The sequence below is a fragment of the Cebus imitator genome, unplaced genomic scaffold (genome assembly GCF_001604975.1).
Source record: "Cebus imitator isolate Cc_AM_T3 unplaced genomic scaffold, Cebus_imitator-1.0 Scaffold92, whole genome shotgun sequence".
Taxonomy (NCBI): Eukaryota; Metazoa; Chordata; class Mammalia; order Primates; family Cebidae; genus Cebus; species Cebus imitator.
Window position 1 is genome coordinate 11129979 of NW_016107407.1, and position 15352 is coordinate 11145330.

The window sequence follows — 15352 nt, forward strand, 5'->3', positions numbered from 1 at the left end:
AAAAAAAAAAAAAAATGTGATGAGCTAGGGCATTTTCTCCATCAGAAATTCTCCATGGGGACTGTGGGAGAAAAATCACCTTTGTGTGAGAAGAGCCGCCCCGGCCAGAGCCCTAGACAGACCTGACACAGCTGGCAGGTGGGGAAAGGCGTAAGAAAAGCCTCTTAGCACAGACTGAGGGGGAGGGCTGCAGTGAGTGGAGCTTTAGGGGATGAAATGGATGAAAACCAGGGAGGAGACAAGTGGACTTGGTCCTCTGCATCCATGGGTTCCACATCTGTAGATTCAACCAACTGCAGATGGAAAATATTTAAAAAAATTCCCTCCACATTCTAAAAAATAAAACTTGAATTTGCCTTGAGCCAAGTACTATGTTGAATCCACACAAATGCAGTAATGTGTAGGTATTGTACTAGGTATCATAAGTAATGCAGAGATAATTTAAAGCATATGGAGGCAGATAGCAGTCACACAGCGGAAGCATGCTGGTCCCGTAAAGTATATAGGAGCGTGTGAGTAGGTTACATGCAAATACCGTGCTATCTTATACCAGGGACCAGAACGTCCTCAGATATTGGTATAAAAGGGGAGATCTGGAACCAGTCTCCCATGGAGATCAAGCAATGACTACACAGTGGTTATAAATGGAACGTACTTTCATGTTTCTTGACATGCAAGCCAAGATGGGGATTCCTTTTCAAATTAATTTCAGTTGCTATATAAGGCACTGTGGAATGTGACACTGCTGAGACATTAGGCTGCAAGTAAAATAACACCCGGGTCCATAATTTTAAGATCAGAATAAGATGCACGGCTTGTAACACATGTGATATTTAATAGGTTGAGATTCTTAGAGGTTATATTATTATTGACATATTGACATTTAACTTCCATAGTTGAATTGGTTAAATACATATTCTAATAATTTCGATTAAAAATGGAATTTTGCCTTATGATCTAATATCCCGTGGGAGCTATAAAAGCTACCATTTTCTTTCTGCAAGCATACAAAAAACCCTCGTCTTAAATTCAGGCCTAATATTTTCCCAGCTTATGCTGTGAAGTATCACAAATGCATAGAAAATGCAAATGCTAGGAATTTAAATTTTCCTTTATTGGCCATTATTCTAGAATCCTAACACAGAGCTCAGTTTCTCTACTGTGGCTAGGGTAAAGATGTACCAGTGGAATCAGGTGTGGCTCAAGCCTGTAATCCCAGCTACTCTGGAAGCTGAGGCAGGAGGATCTCTTGAGGTGAGAAGTTTGAGACCAGCCAGGGCAACATAGTGAGAGGCCTGTCTCCAAAAAATTTTTAAAACAATTAGACATGTGCAGTGGTATGCACATCTATAGCCCTAGCTACTTCTTGGGAGGCTGAGGTGGGAGGATTGCTTGAGCCCAGTAGCTGGAGATTATAGTGAGCTATGATCATACCACTACACTCCAGCCTGGGTGTCACAGCAAGACCCCATTTCAAAAAAAAAAAAAAAAGAGAGATAATAGTAAAGATCTAAAGAGCACCAGAGGATTTGCTCTTCCAAGTTTTACATTTTGTATGATTTGTAAGAACCGAGACACTGGTTCTGTTGATGAGAACATGCTGTGGTGGACAGCGCCATATTTGTCCAAGGCCATGTACCTCCATATGTACCTGCTGTGGGTCTGGACCTTACCTGAAAGTTCTAGCTTGTCCACTGGGGCATCTCCTCTTGGCAGTGGGCCTGTGGCTGGCGGCATCTCTAGATTTGGTATTGACTTCATGATATTGGCCTGAGCTTCTTCTAGGAGCTTCTCAAACTCTTTCCCATTATAGTGGTCCAGATTTTGCCTTTTTTCCTCCCATTTCTTTTCTGCTTTCTGGAGGAAGATAGCAGGTAAAGGAAGTTACATGGACACAGTGAGGGGAACAACACACACTGGAGCCTCTCAGAGGGTAGACGGTGGGAGGAGGGAGAGGATCAGGAAAAATAACTATTGGGTACTGGGCTTAATATCTGGGTGATAAAATAATCCTCACAACAAACCCTCATGACACAAGTTAACTTATGTATTGAACCTGTACTTGTACCCTTGAACTTAAAAGATTTTTTAAAAAGAGGGAAAAGCTAATGAATAGTTCAGAGATTTCATGTTGGGGTGAGGAAGGGACATGGCATAATTCAAGTGTTGGTACAATAATGTTGTGGTTTCTGTGCTAAGGGACATTTTTGCACATCAGACAAATTTTGCCAAGTCCACGCCACCCAACCTTCTGCTGTCCGCTATACCATCTATACTTACACGGGCTGCCGCTTAAGGCCAAGTGCGATTCATTCGCAGAGAAGCAAGCTTGGATACCCAAATTCGTTCATTAAATTATTACTGAGCACTGATTATATACTTCTTACCAACATTAAACAAAAAGAGACACAGAAGATGCCTTTGAAAGTATTTTTTCTACCTCCAAGATTTATTTCTTTTGGAGGAAGAGTCTCAACCTGTCATCCAAGCTGCAGTGCAGTGGCATCATCATAGCTCACTGTAGCCTCCAACACCTGGGCTCTAGCAATCCTCCTGCTTCAGCCTCCTGAGTAACTAGAACTACATGTGTGAGCCACCATACCTGGCTAATTTTTTTTTTTAAAGTAGCAATGGGGTCTGTTATGGTTGCCCAGGCTGGTCTTGAACAATTTGCCTCAAGGAATCCTTCTGCCTTGAGTGAGACATGAGTCTCACTCAATTAAAAAAAAAAATTTAGTCTGGGCATGATGGCTCATGCCTGTAATCGAAAGTGCTGGGATTATGGGCATGAACCACCGTGCCCAGCCTAAACTTTTTTTAAAAATTGAGGTTTCATTGTAGAAGAGATGCTCAAGCAAGCAAACAAAACCTACAACACTAAGAACAAAATCCTGTGTCTTAGTACCACATCTATCAAAGAATTGCTATATGCCCTTCTGCGTCACACTGTCTTACTTATGAGGGAGGAGGTATTTTTTAGATGACCTATAAGCTCCTTGAAGTTCCACAACAGAGAGATACATATAAAATGCATTTTAAAACATCTGTACACTTTTTAAAAGAACATTTTTCCTGTGCTTTTTGAGCTAGCACGTTAATAATTCCAAGAGGGTAGAGTGGAAATTTACACCAAGATGAGTGGAACCCTGTAACATAAGAATTGGCAATGATCACTGAATCAACATTTGGTAACTTTGAGGTCCAGTGAGATGAAGATTTAATTTGCCCAAGTTTCGTTACATATAAATAACAGCCACCACCTCCACCATCCTAACCCTCCTTTATTTTTTCTTCCAAACATTTATTACCACGTGGCATATGTTTTTTTCTGTCTCTTCCTACAGGTAGGTAAGTTTTTTAGAGCAGAGACTTTGCCTATTCTGTTTACCACCTTTCCCCTGAGCCTGCGAGGGCCTGGCACATAGGGGGCTCAGTAATCTCTGTTGAATGAATAAAGCTCATCCCATTCGTCTGTGGCAGAACTCGCAGAAAAACCCAAGCCTCTATACCTGTGGATAAGGGCATTTTCAGAGATGACTCACGTCTCCCCTCAAAGCGTAAAATATACACATCGCAATGATAACCACGCCCACTAGATTCTCAAAAGAGATTTGTTAAGTAAGAGTGCCATTATACTGACATCCTTTCAATATTGAGATGTCTAAAGTGGCAAGACCTCTTAAGTAACAGATCTGCCAGTTCTCAGGAGGAAACATCTTTTCCTCCCCTGCCCTACTAGACACTGGGAATAGAATCACACTCCATCAATGACATTTCCATACCCTTGTGATAAGCATTTTTTAAATTGCTGACTCTGATGAGGGGCACAGCCAGGGACGCTGGGACAGAGAGAAACCACCTGGTGTTCAGAGCCCCCGAGGCCGTGACCATGGCCATGGCAGTTTTGCCAGGTGGTCTCAATATACCCAACCTGAGCTCTCCACTGATGACTTTCAGTAGAGGCAGGAGGGTTAGGACAAGGTTGCCGGGGATAAAGCAAATGAGTGGAGGAAAAGTTATCAGGCAAGAAGAAAGAGAGAAGTACAAAAGCAAAATGTATTATCTAAGCATTGGTACCAGCCCTCGATAAAAAGAATATTTAAAAACATCGTATGTCATTTGATATATATATATTTTTTAAGACAGGGTCTCACTCTGCCACCCAGGCTAGAGTGCAGTGGTGTGATCTTGGCTCACTGAAGGCTTGACCTCCCCGGGCTCAGGTGATCCACCTACCTAAACCCCCTGGAGTAGCTGAGGCTACAGGTATGCGCCACCACGCCCAGCTAATTTTTGTATATTTTTTGGTAGAGCTGGGATTTTTCCATGTGGCCCAGGCTAGTCTTGAGCTCCTGCTCAAGTGATCCACCTGCCTCGGCCTCCCAAAGTGCCAGGATTACAGGCATGAGCCACCAAACATGGCCTCATGTCATTTGATCTTAAGACCTAGTTTTCTCTTTTCATTCTGACTGCTCTACTGCTTCTTAGATGACTATAATAACTGCTCAGGCAGCTCTCTTAATCCTGGACCCCGCACCTCAATCAATTCTGTGTGTTGTTTCTAGATTCATTTCCATAAGATGCCATTTAAAAAACATCATGGATTAAAGCTTCAGCATTTCTCTGATATCTACCAAATAAAGTCCAAACATCATGGACTCGTTTCCAAGCTCTCAGGTCAGTTTCCAGCCCATTTCCCCAGGCTTAGGTCATCTTTCTTGTTCCACTTAGACAGGCTTTCCAGACTTTGAGCATTTTTGTATCCTGAGATATCCTCACCACCTTCCCCTGCTCATCAGGTTCCATTTATGGTCTTGATGAGTGGCAAACCCTCCCCGGGCTGCCTTCACCGCAGTGGAGTGCTTGAAGCCGGCTTGTGCTGGCCCCGGAGGACTGATGGTCACATTTTTCCCCAACTTCAGCAGCAGCAGTGTCACATCATAACTTGAAATCAGCCATGGTTGTGATATTTACACCATGGAAACTGGCAAATGCCACAAATAGAGCCACCCCCACCACAACCACTACCCTACCAGAGAGCTGGTTGTTAAACATTTACCAGCACAGCCCTGCCTCACTTTCCTACAGGCTGAGCGTCTCACCTTTCTCTGAAACCAGATGACCTATCTCTTAACTTGGCCACTGAATCCCACTTCCACTTCCAAAAATCAATCTCTGATCCATACATGATTATGTCATCATCTGGCCTATAAACACTTTGAGGGAAAGGCCCCTGTGTCAGACTCCTTTACAGGGTTATGAGAAATGTAAATAGGACTCTACCTCAATAGACACTGCCCTGTTCTTGGCACTTGCGCTGTGGATTTCTTCAATGAACAAGCTCTGCATGGCAGACCCATTCATGGGTGTCTGTGGGGACTGCGGAGCCTGCGATGTCAGCAGGGTGGAGGTTGCTTCCGGGGGGACAGCTGGGGGGCTGGCCGCGTGAGGCAAGTTCTGGGCAGGGTTCAGCAGGGCCACGGAGTGCTGGGAAGGCTGGATGACCACCGGAGAGCTCTGCGCGTGGTGAACTGTCATGCCAGACAAGGGCACCACTTCCGACTTTGCATCACCAGGGGCTCCTGAGCTGTGGAGGGGCTGGCCAGAGGTGTGGGCTGCCTCCTCCTGGCTCTTCAGGACTTCTGCAGCTGTGGCCTTTTCCATAGCCATGTACTGTGCGGCTTGGGCTGCGTCCGTGCCTTTTAGGAGCCCATCAGTGACATGTCTAGGAGAAACCATACACAGCAGCATTAGCCCTCACGCCACTTTATCATTGTGTTATATTTGCAGGCTATGCCATCCCAAAGACAGGTAAGAGTCACACATCCCAATGCCTGGAGTAGCAGCCTAGGGGCATCTATGAAAATATCCCTTTCCACGGGTGCTGTTGTGCTGAGACCCTTGCAACTCCATCAGTGTCTGGGTGGGTGGGTAGAAGAAAATGAACATGAGTCTACCAGCACCCTCTCTAACTCCTCCACCCGATTCTGGCCTATGCAGCCCTTAAATATGCTTAGTTCTAAGCCAAACGTTTCCTTAATCCCTCCTCCTGTCACTGTCAAGCATCTTGGGCGGGCAGCCCGCATTCTAATTCCTTCTGTTTGCTCTTCTGTATCTCAACCTGTTGCTAACTGGCTTCCCCAACTGGATTCAACCAAGTCTTGCCTTTGAGGCAAGTCAACAGTGACTCCACCTCTAACAGTTGTGTGTACTCCTCCACTTCCTCTGGTTTTGGGAGTCATGTGAAGCCATATGTCCCTCCCCACCCATGATGTAGTGGAAAAGACAGGGTGTTCGGTGTCAGATCTGTGTTTGATGACCAGCTTTTTCATGTTTTATATAATGTTGAGAACATCACCTCTTTAAACCTCAGATACTTTTGCATAACATACAATGATGAAGATGGGGATGATGGTGATGATGAGAATGACTTCCCCAGGGCCTGTTGTTTTAGGGTTAACATTAACATTGTACAGTTAGGTGTGAGAATGCCAAACATGGTACTTGACCTCTAATTTTTAGTTACTCCGTCATCCCCTTTTTATTATATTGCTTTTTTTTATTTGAAAAAAGACATTGCATTCCATAACTCTTCTGCTACTCACTTCTTTTTTTTTTTTTTTTTTTTTTTTTTTCCCCAAGCTCAGAAATTCCAAGTGTAATCCTGAAAAAGTAATTTTTTTTTTGTAGGTTTTTTTTTCTGTTTATTTTTCTACCCCAACTCCTTAGATTCTTAAAGATCCTCAAGGATTTGTTCTCTCCTTTCCCTATCATTCTACATTAACCATCTCTTCCATTTTCTTTTCTTTTAAGAGACTGGGCCTCGCTCTATTGCCCATGCTGGAGTGCAGTGGCTGTCATAGTCCACTGTAGCCTCAAACTCTTAGGCTTAAGAAATCTACCTGCCCTGGCCTCCCAAGTAGCTGGGACTACAGGCACACACCACACTTCCTGGCTAATTTTTAAAATAATTTGCTGTAGAGATGGGGTCTTGCTCTGTCACCCAGTGGTGTGATCATAGCTCACTGCAGCCTTGAACTCCTGGGCTCAAGTGATCCTCCCATCTCAGCCTCCCGAGTAGCTGGGATTGCAAGCACGTGCCACTGTACCCAGTGATCCTTCCCATTTTCAGTACTCATCTCCATGAAGGTGACTTCCAGTTCGAAATCAGTCTTTCCTTCCTCCCTCCACATAGGCAGAGAGCCCCTCTGACTCTGTCTCATAAACTCTAGTCCACTATTCTAAGTGCCGAGTGGGCATCTGTGTTTGGGTGCCCTTCCAATGCCTCACATGAAACATGTACCACATACTTCCACATCTTTCCAAGTCCCTAAGTCTGCTCTGATCTGTGACTGTGGCTGTGACCTGCTTTACCTTTCCTGCCTGGACATGAGGACATACGCATGTCCCTGGGGCATGCATAATGATGACCTTCTTCCGTGTGTCTTCTACACTGACAAGTATAGCACATTATGAACAAAAGATACTAAGACAAAATTAATTATATTAAGGCTTATGATGGGTAGCCTAATGGTGCTAAATTTCTTTTTTTAAAAAAATGTTTTATTTATTATTTATTTTTTTTTGAGACGGAGTCTCAATCTGTTGCCTAGGCTGGAGTACAGTGAGGCAATCTCAGCTCACTGCAACCTCCGCCTCCCAGGTTCAAGCATTTCTCCTGCCTCAGCTCCCAAGTAGCTGGGATTACAGGTGCCCACCAGTGTGCTCGGCTAATTTTTGTATTTTTATAGAGATGGGGTTTCATCATGTTGGCCATGCTGGTCTCGAACTCCTGACCTCAGGTGATTTGCCTACCTTGGCCTCCTAAAGTGCTGGGATTACAGGCATGAGCCACCATGCCTGGTCTATTTTTTATTTTTTAAAGTTGCTTTATTAGCTTTATGTATCACTCTTACCACTATTTATGGAACAAAAAGTCATATAACATTTTCAAAACACACAATCTAATCTTCTTTCAGCACTTGCACTCACTGAAGACAAGACATATGCTGGTCTTTGTCACTCTGTGCTGGCTGTAAAAATATTAATACCTTTTCATTGTTTTTCAGGGAAGAGAAAGAAGAATGGGGCAGTTACACCTGCCTGTTCACTATCTATTCTTGCTTACCACAAATAGATCGTGTGTTTTGAGGTAAGAACTCAATGAAGAATTCTTTTTATCCTACTGGAGGAAGGCATTCATTTTGGTAACTTAAAATGTGTGAACCGGCCGGACGCAGTGGCTCACGCCTGTAATCCCAGCACTTTGGGAGGCCAAGGCGGGTGGATTACGCGATCAAGAGATCGAGACCATCCTGGTCAACATGGTGAAACCCCGTCTCTACTAAAAAATACAAAAAATTAGCTGGGCATGGTGGCGCGTGCCTGTAATCCAGGCTACTCAGGGGGCTGAGGCAGGAGAATTGCCTGAATCCAGGAGGCAGAGGTTGCGGTGAGCCGAGATCGCGCCACTGCATTCCAGCCTGGGTAACAAGAGCGAAACTTCGCCGCAAAAAAAAAAAAAAAAAAAAAAAATGTGTGAACCCATGAGAAAATGTAATACAAGTACAATTTCTTCCTGTACACAGTTAGATATGGACTCTGCATGAGGAGGCATTTAAAAAAAATCAGAATTCCTCTGGCATCCTGGAACTTATGGAAGCGACTATATAGCTGTGTTAGAATGTTACCATCTTAAAAGGGGCTGTTTCTTGAAGGTATTCACTACTAGAAAAATCTAACTTGCTCCTTATGGTTAATAATTTGTCTTGAAGTTAAGTACACACAACAGATTTCTTTTATACATCTGATCCAATGATTACAGTTAGCAATTTAAATCTCACAAGTAAGTTTTTTGTAGGTGACTTCGGTTTGTGACCTGCTCTCAAATCTGGTCCAAGATCTGAAGGGTAAACTCCTTGCAATTTCCTAGTTCTGTTAAAGAACTGAAGACTCAGGGCTGCCACTGTTGGGAAGTGGTTTATTTTTGGTCATTGTCTAGTGTCTGTTTCCCATGCAAGACAGCAAGTTACAGAAGGCAGGGGTCCTGACTGTCTTGTTTATTACGGTATTCCTAACACACAACACCAGGGCTGGCACAGAGAGGATGTCTAAATATTACCAACTGCCTGGCTTTGGGACAAGCACCAATAAAAACTGTGGAGTCAAACTGTCAGTTCATATCCCAGCTCCACCTCTGACATGTAGTGAATATCCTAAAACCTTAGATTCTACCTATAAAATATGAAAAACAGGTCTGTCCTATAGGGCTCTCTATGAAGTCTGAAGGAGCAAATAAATGCAGAGTGTTTAGTTCAGTGCCTGACACATGGAAAGAGTTCACAAGGGAAGTTATTGTTACTATCATGTTGAGAAGAAAGACATCTAACTGTAACCCAGATACAGAGCATATAATAGTATGAGATGCTATTTACAAAGGGACTTTCTTTCTTTCTTTTTTTTTTTTTTTGAGATGACGTCTCACTCTGTCTCCCAGGCTGGAGTGCAGTGGTATGACCTCAGCTCACTGCAGCCTCCACCTCCTGGGTTCAAGTGATTCTCCTGCCTCAGCTTCCCCAGTAGCTGGGATTACAGGTGTGCCACTGCCTGCAATTCCTATGGGAATTCACTATGTTGGCCAGGCTGGTCTTGAACTCCTGACTTCAAGTGATCCACCTGCATTGGCCTCCCACAGTGCTGGGATTACAGGCATAAGCCACTGTGCCTGGCCCATGAAGGTGCTTTTGACAACACGAATTTTGCATGTATATGTATTTTCAGTGAGTGTGGAGTTCTGGAATTTTCTTTTCAATGAAAGTCCTGGATTTCTTTTGGTTTTTCCCTCCACTGTGACCTCTTTGATGAGCAGGTTTATCCTTAGGAAGGGAGCCTGGCCCAGGCCACTCAAAAGGCTTTGTTTCTCTTTTCTAGGTAGGACCAACAAACTCACAGAAACTCCTTCAGGAGTTCATTTAAGAAAGACTGTTTATTTCTATTCAGTTTCCTTGAACGGAAGCCATCTATGCCCCTGAAGTGAAGGAGGCTAATAAACTATTTCAATCCATCTTTTAACTTCAAAATGTTATTTTAAAAAATCCACGTTCAAATGATTTTTTTTTTTTTTTTTTTTGAGATGAAGTCTTGTTCTGTTACCCAGGCTGGAGTGCAGTGGCATGATCTCGGCTCACCACAACCTCCGCCTTCCAGTTTCAAGCAATTTTCCTGGCTTAGCCTCCTGAGTAGCTGGGATTACAGGTGCACACCACTGCACCCAGCTACTTTTTTTGTATTTTTAGTACAGGCGAGGTTTCACCATGTTGGTCAGGCTGGTCTTGAACTCGACCGCAGGTAATCCACCCGCCTTGGCCTGCCAAAGTGCTAGGATTATGCCACTGTGCCTAGCCGATTTTTTTTTTTTAAAGAATGGAGTCTTTCTCTTTTGCCCAGGCTGGAGTGTAGTGGCTCAATCATAGCTCACTGCCTCATACTCCTGGGCTCAAGGAATCCTCCTGCCTCTACCTCCCGAGTGGCCACCACGCCTGGCCTTTCAGATGATTTTAAAACAATGCTTACTGTGTCTATTAATTTTAAACCCTAGGATGAGCTCCACCTAGCCGGCCTGTGTTGAAGAATCAGAACCTCAAGCCATATTGCAATAAAAGTTCCAGGGTGAGGAGGACTTGTGGCTTTTCCTCAGGACACTGGAGATTGCGTCACAAGGAGGACAGGTCCCAGGAGCGTGGTGGAAGCCTGAAGTCGAAACCCTCCACTCTGGCTTTCCCAGCACGCCCCTCCACAGGCCACCCCCAGCACGATAAGGGCCCGGTCACCTCCGCAGCATGGTCAGGATGTCTGTCATGCTGCGCACACGCTTCAGGAGACTGTCCAGCTTATGTGGCTCTTCCTTCAGAAACCGCACGGCCTCCACTTCTATGCGCAGGATTGCTCGCATCTTGTTTTGCAAGGTTGGAAATTCTCCTGCAGGCCCAAACCAGCAGGTGAATTGGAGGAGAAAAAGCCAGAACAACAACCCTCATCCCACGCTCCGATGCTGGACAGAGAGATGCCGAGTTCACAAGCCACAGGGCGGCTCACATATCTCCAGGTAGCAGTGGCTTAAGAGCACAGAAGAACAGTGGACAAAGGCACCTTGGGTAAGGGCAAAGGCTCCTCTAGGCCTGTTTCCTGTCTGTGTATTTGGGATAAAGCCAATTGACCCTAAGGGTTATCATTACTTTTTCATTTGACGGATTGATGAGGTCTTACTCTGACATTCAGGCTGGAGTGCAGTGGTGTGATCAGAGCTCACTGGAGCCTCAAACACCTGGGCTCAAGTGATCCTCCTGCCCCAGCCTCCTGGATAGCTGGGACGATTTAGGTGCTGCACTCCACCATGCCCAGCTAATTAATTTTTTTTTTTTGAGATGGAGTCTTGCTCTGTTACCCAGGCTGGAGTGCAGTGGCATAATCTTGGCTTACTATAACCTCTGTCTTCTGGGTTCAAGAAATTCTCCTGCCTCAGCCTCCTGAATAGCTGGGACTACAGGTGTGTGCTACCATGCCCAGCTAATTTTTGTGGAATTATAGGCATAAGCCACTGCACCTGGCAAAAAAAAAATCTTTTTTTCTTTTTTTAGGGATGGGGCCTTGTTATGTGCCTGGGCTGGTCTTGAACTCCTGGCCTCAGGCAATTCTCCTGCCTTGGCCTCCCAAAGTGCTAGGACTGCAGGTATGAGCCACCATGCCTGGCTATAGGTTTTTTTGTTTATTTTTTGGTTCTTTTCTTTTTTTGGAGACAGGGTCTCACTCTGTCACCTAGGCTGCCAGGCCATAGTGCAGTGATGCAATAATGGCTCACCACAGCCTTGCCCTCCCCAGGCTCAAGAGATCCTACCACTTCAGTCTCCTGAGTAGCTGGGACCACAGGCACACACCATTATGCCCAGCTAACTTTTCTATTTTTCTTTTGTAGAGATGGGGGTCTCTACATTGCCTAGGCTGGTCTTGAACTCCTGGGCTCAAGTGATCCTTCCTCCTCGTGTTTCTGATGAGTTTGGCACATGCATCCCGGTGCACTGTAAGAGCTTTGCAAAGAGAAACTGTTACTAGAATCAATTAGTGTGAAATCTTATAACACCCACTATCTTATCAGCTCCAAGAAGATAGAGATGTTTGCCTACTTTGTGCTGTGGCGTATCCCAAGTGCCCAGAACAATACCTGGCATGCAAAGGTGTTTAGTAAATACTTACATGAATGAATCCTTCTTTATGTGACATACTTTAAAACACCCCAGGAAAGGCAGTTCAGACTCCTCGCCCCCAGCAGAAAGCTTACCTTTCAGGGTAGCTACAGCCTCTCCCACTTGACGCAGGAGGAAAGCCCCATCTTCCACATCTTTCAGAGTAACTGCTCGGCTGGCTGATGTGGAGTCCTTCTTCAAGTCTTCAACAAAGTCTTCCAGCTCACTGTGGGGAGCAGGGACACCAGCACATAAAGGTGAACATGAGGCCTCACAGAGGAAGTGCAGGGGCCAAATGCCCATCTCAGCCTCTGATTCTGTACCGTGCCCCAGCCCCTCCCCTGCCTTTCACGTGGTGGGGGGGCAGGTGCTCATCTTGGTACAGTGGCTTGGAACGTTTTGCAGTGGTGTGTGGCAGGTACAGGGAGGGTTTTCCAGGGAATCTTCCACGTTGGCCCAAGGGATGATTGTGCCTGGCTAACAGAGGACTCAGTCTTTATATTCAGTGGATGGATAGGTGGGGTGGGGGAAAGAGAGAGAGAGAGAGAGAGAGAAATAGAGAGACTAACCTGCGGTGCAGCAAAACGAGCAACCCACATTGGTTAATATCAGGCTTCTCGACTTTGGCATTTGACATTTTGGGGCCACGTAGTTCTTTGTTGGGGTGTGGGAACCTGTGCATGATAGGATCTTTAGCAGCACCCTTGGCTTTCATCAGCTAGATGCCAGTAGCAACCTTACCTACCCCAACTTGTGACAAACCAGAACATCTCCAGACCTAGACACTGTCCAATGTCCCTGGGGAACGGGGAGCAAAACTGCCCCTGAATGAGAACCTCTGGTTTACACTGACTGTCCCATCAACAAGGCTGAACTTTCTTCTCCAAGCTTCCAAGAGAAGAATGACTGCAGAAAATAAAAATGACGACAGATGTGGTGTCTGTGGATAGAGGGGGATGCTAGCTCTAAGAGAGGAGCTCGAGGTCTCACCCTTGAGAAAACAACCATCTCCTTGAGCGCATTATTAACCCCATCCTAAACACCTATAAATCTACAGAGAAATCTCATCTCTCAAGGAAACAAGGAAAAAGAACTTTCGGGAATGCAAACCACTAGGGGGCAGTAACTGAACAGCGATTCCACCTCCTGGAGCCTGGAGTGTGCAGCCAGCAGCGGCAAGAGAAAAAGAAACGCATGGTGTCATCTGCAAACAGATGGCCCTCAAAGGCCCCTTCCACTTAGGTGGGCAAGTGGATGGAGCTCTGGATCATATGGCAGCTGCGGGAGGGGTTCAGGCAGGATGCCACATGTGTTCAACAGGATCCCAGGGAAAATGACAAATTCCTCCTCTGCAAGAAGTGGGATGGAGGTTTTGGTGCTGTCTTTTATTCTGTTATGAAAAATCAACCAAAATTGCTTGTGTCCATTTCAGATGAAATTATGCTACTTCAGGACCAGAGGGGGAAAGCCGCATCTGCTCACTGTCCACACCTGTGAACTATGGAAAGGGGTCCAGTGTTCTGTGAGCACACCCATGGGAAACTTCCTACAGCTAATGCATTCTTGACACCAAGAGATTGTGCTACCCCACAGAAGGGCTCTAAATATGGTAACTTCATGTGGAAAAATTCTTTTCCATTGCATAACCAAACAGAATGACTTCCCTGCGTTGACCGGACATAGTGTCCAGTCCTGCAAAGCTTTGCTGGAAGAGCTAAGACCCAAATATTATCCTGGTTCTGTTAACAACCAACATGTCTGTCAGTGTGTAATTAACACTGCAAGATGCTGTCATCTGACTCAAAGTCAGTCTACCTAGAATTCTGCTGTAATCTCTTCTGCACAATCTGCATCTTGGATTTCATAACCCTGCGCACAGAGACTCTTAAATGTCACAGCTTTATGGAATGTACAGAAATGTATATTGATACGGCTGTATACAACCATGCCACCTCTTTGCAAATGTTTATGACACCTACCTTAGATAAAACATTACAAATCAAATTTGTTAATTCAAACGTAAAAGAGACATGGGGCTAAAATGAATGCCGGAAATACATTTTTAACATGGTAATCAATAAGACTTTTGAAATATCAGCTACACTCCACAGAATGTCAAATAGTCACAGATGACAGTTTATAGTATTCTGTTTGTTTAAATTGCTTTTCATCCTAGCTTTGTTAAAAAGAAGCACATAGTTTGTTGGAATATATTTCCCCTGACTATTAGTAGAAGACCAATTATTATTTTCATGTAGAAATTATCTAGACCCAATTTCTTTTCATAGTTTTATTTTTTGTAGACAGAGTCTCTCTCTGTCACCCAGGCTGGAGTGCAGTGGCCTGATCTTAGCTCACTGCAACCTCCATCTCCCAGGATCAAGTGATTCTCTTGCCTCAGTCTCCTGAGTAGTTGGGATTATGGGCCCCCATCACCATGCCTGGCCAATTTTTGTTTTTCAGTAGAGATGGGGTTCTGCCATGTTGGCCAGGCTGGTCTCAAACTTCTGACCTCAAGTGATCCACCCATCTGAGCCTCCCAAAATGTTGAGATTATAGGCGTGAACCACCGTGCCTATAATCTCAGCCCAACTCTTCATAGTTTTAGATCCAAATTTCATCTCTCTGTCTTCTGAATGGCTCACCAGTAATTCAACCTAACATGCTCCACAAGAAGACTTATATTCTAGTGCCTGGAAGAAGAAGGAGGAGAAGGAGAAGGAGGAAAAGGAGAATGAGGAGGGAGGGGGAAGGAGAGAGAGATATCGCTGTTCTGATATTCCAGAGTTGAAATTTCTGGCTTTTTAAAAATAAGCTCCTTTTAAATATCAATACACAACAGATGTGAATTTTGGGGTACCTGTGATAATTTAGTACATATAATTTGTACAGATCAAATCAGTGTACTTGGGATATCTGTCACATTAAATATTTGTCTTTTCTTCATGCTGGAAACATTCTAGTTCTTCTCTTCTAGCTATTTCCAGCTGTCTTTTATAATCTGCTCTCTTGCCATTCAGATCTATCCATCCCATCAGTTAACCTACTTTATATCATTTATAGAAGGAAAATTTACACTACTGTTATTAAAAGGATAATGTACATAGATATGT

At 44.6% G+C, this 15352-nt stretch overlaps 1 protein-coding gene across 27 annotated transcripts in view; it reads right to left on the bottom strand.

Moving 5' to 3' along the window:
* The window catches only part of KIAA1217 (KIAA1217 ortholog), a 498057-nt gene that overhangs the window by 17956 nt on the left and 464749 nt on the right, over positions 1 to 15352 (bottom strand). For all 27 annotated transcript variants that reach the window (XM_037740967.1, XM_017535541.2, XM_017535540.2 and 24 more), the window contains 4 exons: positions 12335 to 12465; positions 10830 to 10977; positions 5284 to 5725; positions 1674 to 1857 (listed from right to left, as the gene is read on the bottom strand). In XM_037740967.1, the coding sequence (XP_037596895.1) occupies positions 1674 to 1857; positions 5284 to 5725; positions 10830 to 10977; positions 12335 to 12465 (905 nt within the window). The remainder of the gene's footprint in view (positions 1 to 1673; positions 1858 to 5283; positions 5726 to 10829; positions 10978 to 12334; positions 12466 to 15352) is intronic.